The sequence below is a fragment of the Cynara cardunculus genome (genome assembly GCF_001531365.2).
Source record: "Cynara cardunculus var. scolymus isolate 2C chromosome LG 2, CcrdV1, whole genome shotgun sequence".
Classification (NCBI taxonomy): Eukaryota; Viridiplantae; Streptophyta; class Magnoliopsida; order Asterales; family Asteraceae; genus Cynara; species Cynara cardunculus.
In genome coordinates this window covers 65,732,355-65,741,010 of record NC_037529.1, presented here as the reverse complement: position 1 = coordinate 65,741,010, position 8,656 = coordinate 65,732,355, and the positions used below count along the sequence as shown (strand labels likewise).

The 8,656-nt window shown below is 36.4% G+C and overlaps 2 protein-coding genes across 2 annotated transcripts in view; one reads left to right on the top strand and one right to left on the bottom strand.

Moving 5' to 3' along the window:
* Positions 1–563: 563 nt before the first annotated feature.
* On the top strand, positions 564–1,319 carry LOC112507815 (glycine-rich RNA-binding protein 8-like). Its single transcript, XM_025112532.1, has 2 exons — positions 564–698; positions 818–1,319. Exons 1-2 carry the CDS (start codon positions 599–601, stop codon positions 1,126–1,128), a joined length of 411 nt encoding a protein of 136 aa, XP_024968300.1. The 5' UTR covers positions 564–598; the 3' UTR covers positions 1,129–1,319.
* A 5,993-nt stretch (positions 1,320–7,312) lies between these two features.
* Positions 7,313–8,656, bottom strand: part of LOC112506317 — a 2,828-nt gene continuing 1,484 nt past the window's right edge. Inside the window, exon 3 of the mRNA XM_025110326.1 lies at positions 7,313–8,599. Within this exon, the coding sequence (XP_024966094.1) occupies positions 7,313–8,599 (1,287 nt within the window). The remainder of the gene's footprint in view (positions 8,600–8,656) is intronic.

The following is an 8,656-nucleotide window of genomic DNA, read 5'->3' as shown; positions in this document are numbered from 1 at the left end:
AGAGTTTTAATATGTTGTACTTAAGCACAATCTAATTGTAATCTTGAATTTTAAGTAATATGCATCAATAAACAGTACTTTATGCATAAAAAATAGTTTTTAAGAGTTTTTTTTTAAATACTTTATAGTATAGTATACATATATATCTATATATATATATATATATATTTATTTATTTATAGAGACCTACTTTATTGAATCCTAAATATAAATGCCAAATGTGTTATCCCTTTCTGTAGTCGTTATGTTATATTTCGATGGTTCATTTTCCCATGAATCCATACAAGTCTTTGGATCGATGCAAATAAAAATTGGTTAAAAAAATATGATTAAAATGTTATATTTGTATGCTAATTATTAATTATTATGCGATATATTAGAGGAAAGGATAAGAATGGGTTGCAGATGTCAAAGAAAATGAAAGCTTAATTGGCCCCCATATCCTCACCAGCCAACCAATGCCAACACACACAGGGACCATCGTCTATACCATAACTTTTCATTCTCATGCATGAAATCCTTCTATAAATAGAAACCCCTAACACACTAGTTTCCTCATCCCTCTTCCATACACTTCTATCTCTGCAAACAGCTCAAAATGGTTTCCAAGACGTTTCTTCTTCTTGCCCTAGCTTTTGCTCTTGTTCTTCTCGTTACCTCAGAAGTGGCTGCTAAAGACTTGGCCTCCAACCCTGACAGTAAGCAAACTTGATTTCTCTTCTGTTTTCATCAACCATTTATGACTATATATATATATATATATATATATATATATATATAACACCACATGATATATAACACCAAGTGATGGATGCAGGTGAGATTGATGGACGTGGTGGATACAACAGAGGTGGTGGTGGTGGAGGATACAACAGAGGTGGTGGTGGTGGAGGATACAACAGAGGTGGTGGTGGTGGAGGATACAACGGTGGTGGTGGACGGGGAGGACACAACGGTGGTGGTGGTGGTGGACGTGGAGGATACAACGGTGGTGGTGGTGGACGTGGAGGAGGTGGAGGAGGATACAGTGGTTGCAGGCATGGTTGTTGTGGTGGACGTTACCATGGAGGGTGCAAGTGTTGCAGCTCGTTCGCAGAGGCAACTGCATACAAGCAAACTCAGAATTGATGCAGCCATCGGGGATGAACCATCTTTTCCGTCACGTGTGAAAAAGATGATTCACCATGCAATCTTGCAGTACGTGTTGCTTATACATGTAATAATTGACATGGCTTCTATAGAAAGAAGTGTGTACTTAATATGTGTAAAATAATGGAGGTTTTTCGTCTCGCATGAATCCAAATCTATATCGTTTTCCATTTCTTGTTATAATTCTCTCATTTTTTTTCTGTGTCGTAAGTTCATCCGACAGCTGAGATCTATTCTCTCGTTCTCACCCTTTTTATGATTCTAATTTAAACATTAATGTGTGTGTATACACACATAGACTCACCCGACACAATCTTTCCGAGTTGGTAATGTCGCGAAAACACTTCCGCAAGTTTAAATGAAAATTAATGGTGTAAACGTTACAAAGTATTGACATGTTCAGAAGCCGATTCAGAAGAATTTTCAAGTGGTAACACACAACGAAACAAAATGGAAGTATTATTAAGAGCCATTAAAAAGATCAACTCCAACTGCACACTAAAAAAACATTAAAATCATCTTTAATATTATTATATTTATATAATAATAATAAACATCTTAATATATATTAAACTTTTAATCAATATAGATATATAAAGTTATAAAAACTTAATATTATATTTATATATATTTACTTTATTAACCTTTAAATATAAAGACCAACATTCTTGACCTCTATTTTTTTTATCGAGTTGGAGATGAAAACACATTTATTAATTTTTTTTTAGAATTTTTAATGTTAGATTGAAAATAATCTAAGAGCACCTTCAACCATCCTGACATATTTACTTTTTTGCCGGTCAAACCACTCCAATCAAACGGTATATCCATTTTAGTTGAACGACATTTTTTTAGAGTATGGTTGAAGTTGAATTTTTATTTTCTTTTTTATGTTAATGGGCCAATCAAATTTGATGTTTTTTGAATGTTAAGGCCAGAGGCGAGTCGAGTCATTTCCCGAGAAATTGTCCAACATCCAAAAGATGTTTTTGTTGCAATTCACCCGACCACATCCGACCAAATTGTCCGCAATTAAGAACTTCACAATTGACTATGGGAGGAAATATCCTGAGAACTTGTGGAAGACCGAACATACCGAGGGGAGACTGGGAGGGGCGCGGGGTAGATCATTTCAGATGACGAAAAGTGAGACTGAAACAACACCAGACGTAGTAACATGTACTTTTCTTGTTAACTTTGTACATGCTAAAGTATTATTTGATTATGGTACAAACTTTTCTTTCGTATCACTATCATTTGTTGGATGTGCATATATGAATTATGTGCTTCTTGACAACATATTAGCGGTTGATACCGCTAATAGTCAAGTATTTGTTGCCTATATGTTTGAAAATTATATAATTGAAATTGAGAGGTGTGGGATGTTGATTCGTCTGTTTTCAATGCCAATGAAAGAATTTAATGTTGTGGTGGGAATGAATTAGTTAGCAGAGAATCATGTCAGTATTTTGTATAATAAAAAAATGATCAATATCAATTTGTCAGAGAGAGGGTTGATTGTTATTTATGGTGATCGGCAAAATCATCATATCAGTCTGTTATCAGTACTGAAAACTTGAAAATGTATAGAGAAAAGATGTCATGAATATCTGACCTACGTAATTTATTGAAAGAAAGATAAAGGTAAACAAGAATCGATTCCCGTTAACTACCTATATTCATTTGATATAATGGGGACACATGGGTTGACTAATAAAATAAAAGGGTCCATCCACGTGCTGACTCAATTGCCATAATAAATTGCTTTGTTTTCTTAGGGCCTGGCTACAAAGAAGCATAGGGTCTTCACAAATACGACTCAGCCAACCATATCCCTATACCAACTATTATTTCACTATTTGTTTTGTAATATATTTAACTATGGAATATTGAGCACACACTAATCGCCCAAGAGATTGTTTGACAATTGTTGAATGGTTTTTATTGAATGATTTGATGTAGAATGATTAAGAGGCTCTCATGATATAATACAAAATGAAGTTGTTTGGTAATTGTGTACAATGAATTTAGGGCTCTTAATGGTTAAGGGAGATCCAAGATACAAAATCATTCGGAGTGTTTTAGAACAATTAAGAGAATTTTTTTTTTGCCAAACAAGATTTATCTCTTAACGATTCAGATATTGCCTCTTAATGGAAATATTAAGAAGTAAACAAACAACTCCTTACCGTGGAGGTGTTTTCCAATTGTTGTTTCGGGGTTTGTTTACGTGCCTTAGAGATTGTTAAGAGTTGCGGTGGAGTCTATTTATTTAGATTGTGACCCATGCTTCATTTATTTAGTTTCAAGTGTTTGGTATCAAGATATGTTATCAGATAAGAATTTAGAGTACCGTTGTGATCAAGGTAAGTTTTCAAATGATTAGTATTTCAATATTATATCAGATTGATATGTTTGGATTATTACCGTTAACTTTGATACAGTTTCTGAGTGCATGTTGTTGGAAATTAACACACGTGGTAATGATTGATTATTAGGCTAAAGGAACTTACACACAAAAAAAAGTCCGTGTGCGTTGGATTGTGATGGTCCGTGTAGGGGAGAATTATATATATATATATATATATATATATATATTGCCACGAATGCATTTCATTTGGTGGGTCACTTTCAATATTGATTTCGATCTTATCGGGATGTGAGTTGTTTTTGAATGACGATAGTTGTGACTAGTTTCTTGGGAGAGGTGTAGTGTTTGCGGGCATACTTTATGACTAACGTATTTAAATGTTTTTAATTAATTGGTTTATGCTAGATTGTGGAATTGACGGGGTATTTCCTTACTAGACCATATGGTCTAAGCCTCATTTTGTTTTCAAAAATATGCATTTCACAACAACAACGTACATAATACATCATGAAAAACAATTACGTTGAAAGCGTTAACAACAAAACCAAGGAGGTTGGAACATTCCTAATTACTACTTTTCTGAAACTCATTTAGTTCATACACAATACCAGATTGTCTAAAATCATGAAATGTGATTTATTCGAAATAACTAACAAATAAAGTTTCATGAATGTTAAATCCCTTAGCCAACATGAACTGCTTGTGGTGAACAATAACGATGAGTTTGAAGTTAATTTGGTGAATAAGTCATGCTTTGACGTAAATTTTGTTGTTGGAGCGAATAACCGATGACTGAACATATAATCAATTTGCTTTTCATATTATATGTTGTAGAGAATCAAAGAGAGACGTGTAAAGAAACCATTTAATTACCCCTGTAGTGACGATGACGTATGGACGGTGGTCTAAAACATCAGATTGGTCGTCTAAATTAGATCAAATGGGATAGTCCAAGAGAAAATGTTAACCCTCAATGGGAAAAGTTCTAATTACGTCATATAACGTGGTTGTAGTAATGGTCATGATAGATATTTGTGTAAGAATAAAGGGAAAATGACGATTGATGCTTGAAGAAACACAATAGGATTTTATGGCGGTAGATGATCCATCAATGAAATAATAGTCGAAAATTCATCGGCTATGGACCGGCCCGGCCCAAAAATTCAAATAATTTTATAAATAATTTTATAAGACAATGTAATTTTAATTATATTAAAACGCATTTGTAAAGTATATTTGAGTAATCCAATTATAAATTTATAATGTATTAAAAAAATATATCATTAATTTTTAAAAAAAAAATCCAAAAAATCTTATTTTTAATGCCGGGACCGGAACCGGTGGTCCATAACCGGTTATAAAGTATCTTGACCGATCCTATCATTGGTCGGTTATGAGAAAGCTTAGGACCGATTGGGCCCGGCCGAGAACCGATTTTAGCACCCGTATACTACCATCCCATGGATTCCAACTCATGGGCTAAAACATATGCAAACGTGGAGTTTTTTTTATCAGGCCCTAACCTAAGCCCATGTCCAGTAGCTGGTTTATTCCCTGCTATCATGATTTGTACCCTTTTTTCTTTACTCTCCAACAACACTTTTTCACCTTCGAAGTCAGTTTTAACTACGGTTAAGCCCGAATCTGCAGAAACTCAGAACTTAAAAGTTGTAGGCACGTTTTCTACCTTTCCAGATCATGTTGAATCACTTAAATTCGATCTCGGCCGAGTGAATTATGCTTGAAGTACCATAGTTTTGCAAAGTTGTCAAAAATCCTCTTTTTGTCCCTTTTTCGGCCCAAATTTTTCGAACCTGCCAAAAACATTAATGTAGTTCGGTTTTACCATTTTAGCACATTAATAATAGGTGATTGACGAGAAAATAAATTAGAATTAAACAACCGATCACTTATGAAAGACATCGTGTCTCATTATATCCTCACTTTTCTTAAGTGCTATATTGTGAAAACTATTAACGTCCTCGATATGAAGACTAAATCTCTCTGTTTTATTCCAACTATTAAAGCTCTCCGTCACAAAAATATCACTCCCACATTTTTTGTGATGATCTATAAAAAAAATAACAAGCAAAAAGCTTTATATGTTTTTACACTATACTCCAACCAATTAGCGTATTGATCAAACCAAGCCGGACAAAAACGCCATCCCTTACCTACGATAATTTTTCTTAGGAAGTTATGGTCATGTGGTTAGTAAAGTCCTCTAATCAAATATTTTCTCCTTATTTCATCTCTTCGATTAGGAGGATACTCTGAATTTTTTTTTTCGTATCGACCGGATCCTAAAGGAAGATCATTCAAATCAATATCACCAGGTATCGGACGAGCAGAGCTAGATTCAGGTGTTGATGCTTTTCTTTTAAAGAATATTTCCATTTTTTTTCTAGCAATAACAATAGCAAAATAAAAATCAATATATCAAAGACCTTTCAGCCTAGTGGTAAAGGCTTGGGCATGACATAGTCATGAACCCAAGTTCGAGCTCTGGGAGGGGAGTGTTGGCGACATTTAAGTGAGGCCATGTTTAGCCTCCAAATTTGCCGGGGATTAGTCGGGCTTTGGCCCGGACACCCTTACAAAAAAAAAAGTTATGAGTAACTTATCAATGATAACTGATACATATCAATTTACCAGATTTATCCAAAATAAGCTAACAAAATCATAAATCAAAAGTAAGAAGTGTTTTAGGGTTTTACCTAAAGCCAAGAATCAAGATGGAGAAGGAGAACCAAGATATGAAAGGCAAAATCTCGATTTCAAAATATATGTCAGGAGAGCTCATGAGACAGGACAACGGGTGCGAGACTGAAAATCTATTTCAAAACCGGCCTTGTTCTGTTTGTTGTTCATTTGGAGACTAAAAATCTGAAACGGCCGAACGATCTTAACATAAATGGATTAATGCCTTAAATCTTAATAGACCAACCAAGATCTTAGCGGACCATCTAACTTATATACATCCAAACATGTACCTTAAACATAAGCTAGCTTATTTTTCCCAAACAGTACCTTCAAAAGTTATACAACAAGCGTTTCGAATCCATGTAAGAGACAATCTTTAACTAAATACTGGGTATTGGGACTTGAGAAGGTCATGAGGTTCGAGTGCTAGAAATGGGTTGACAAGCAATGCATCTCTAATTTGGATGTATGCGATGATTTTTTCTAACTATTAGTTTCAGAAGGTTTTTTTTAGATAAGACAAATATTTGTTTGGAAATTGGGATGAAATAAATAGCAAAAGAACAGTGAATGTTTATGTTATAACTCTAATCATAAAGGCATTAGGGTTATGCATGAGAATGAAACCCGTTGTGTCGAAAACTCCGGTGTACCCGTCTAGGCCTGATCAAAGACAGGGATACCTCACAAGACCGAGAACGGGATCCTCATAGAGATGGTGATTTGACCCGACCCGAATGGGGATGGGGATTCCCTGCTAAAGCGGATCCCATAATCAAACTAAATGATACTATTTATGAGCTTTGACACCGGGTTTTGACTGGAGATTGCTAGAGATTTGACCGAGGACGAGATGATAATATCCGTACCCGCCAAGGCCGGGGATTACAAAATTCGCCCCATCCCCGCCCCGTTGCCATGCCTAGATCCTCATTTGATTCAAACATGGTTATTTTATTAAACATAATTGCATTAGCGATCAGATATATCACGACGAATTCTTTAGAAAAAAATTCTTTTTTTTTTTGACCGGCAACAAAGACGAGATAGCATAGAAACTAGCAAGACGCTAGCAAAAGAGAGTACAGGTTAAAAACAAGACATGAGAGAATTACACCACTCTATCCAACTAGTCGCCATAACAACTTTCGGCACCCTGTTTTTAAACCAGAAAAAAGAATACGCCTGAAGCTGGCCCGCAAGAAAAGTAGCCGTCGTCTGAGAAGGAACATAGAAAGTTTTGCGGTTGCGCAAGTTCCAAATAATCCAGAAGAATCCATACACCACTCCAATAAACGCCTTCTTACACGAAAAATTCCCAGCCACCTCCGCGCTACGGTCAAGAAGATTATCAATAGAATTCACCTGTCCAATGTCCACTTTCCACCATTTGCACAAATCCTTAAGCAATTGCCGAGATATCGAGCGTCCTATGAAAAGATGTTCCTCGTCTTCTTCCACACAATCGCACAGAGGGCAAAGGGAGGAGAGACAAACCACTCCTCTTTTAGCAAGATTAATTTTAGTCGGAAGCCTTTTGTGAAGAAGACGCCAAGCTAGAATATTAATTTTAGAGGGAACCCAAGTGACCCACCAAGAATTTCTGAAACTAACCTGGAGAAGCGAATTAGCATCATACGCAGCTCTCATCGAAGAGACCGAGAAGTTACCGTGAGAAGTCAGAGCCCATCGCCAAGAGATATTGATCCCGTTAGAGCTTTGATCTCTTTGAAACCAGTCCGCAAAAGGAAGATTGAGGCTATTGTATTCCTTGTGGATTTTTAAAATGTTCCTCCAGAGTCCCGGAAATCTRCCATTTCTGACCAAGTTGTTCATGCCGCCATCATCACCATGGAGAGCAATGATAACCCGTCTCCAAATGTGATTRTGCTCCAATTTGAATCGCCACCACCACCGAGCGAGAAGCGCCAGATTGAGGGCTCTAAGACTACCGATCCCCARACCGCCARCATCTTTATCCGCCAACGTAGTACTCCAACTGATCCAAGAAATCTTTCTCACTCCTCCTTTATCGCCCCAAAAGAACCTCGAGCGAATAGATTCTAGTTTGTTGATGATCGAGGTAGGAGCCTTAAGAAGCGAGAGATAATGCAAACCCAGACTTCCTAAGACGGATTTGATCAAGACAAGCCGGCCACCATAAGAGAGAATTTTGGATTTCCAAGCTGATAATTTTTTGTTAAATTTTTCAATTAAAGGTGCCCAAGATTCAGCTTTGTTGGAGCGTCCACCAATCGGCAGACCAAGGTACGTAAAAGGCAAAAGCCCAGGTCTGCAATGAAGTCTACTAGCGATAGATACCACTTCCTCGTAATCAGCCCCCACACCCATGATATTACTCTTCTGCATATTTACCTTCAGCCCCGAAGATAGTTGGAAGCAACGCAGCAGCCGAATCAGATTAGTGGCATT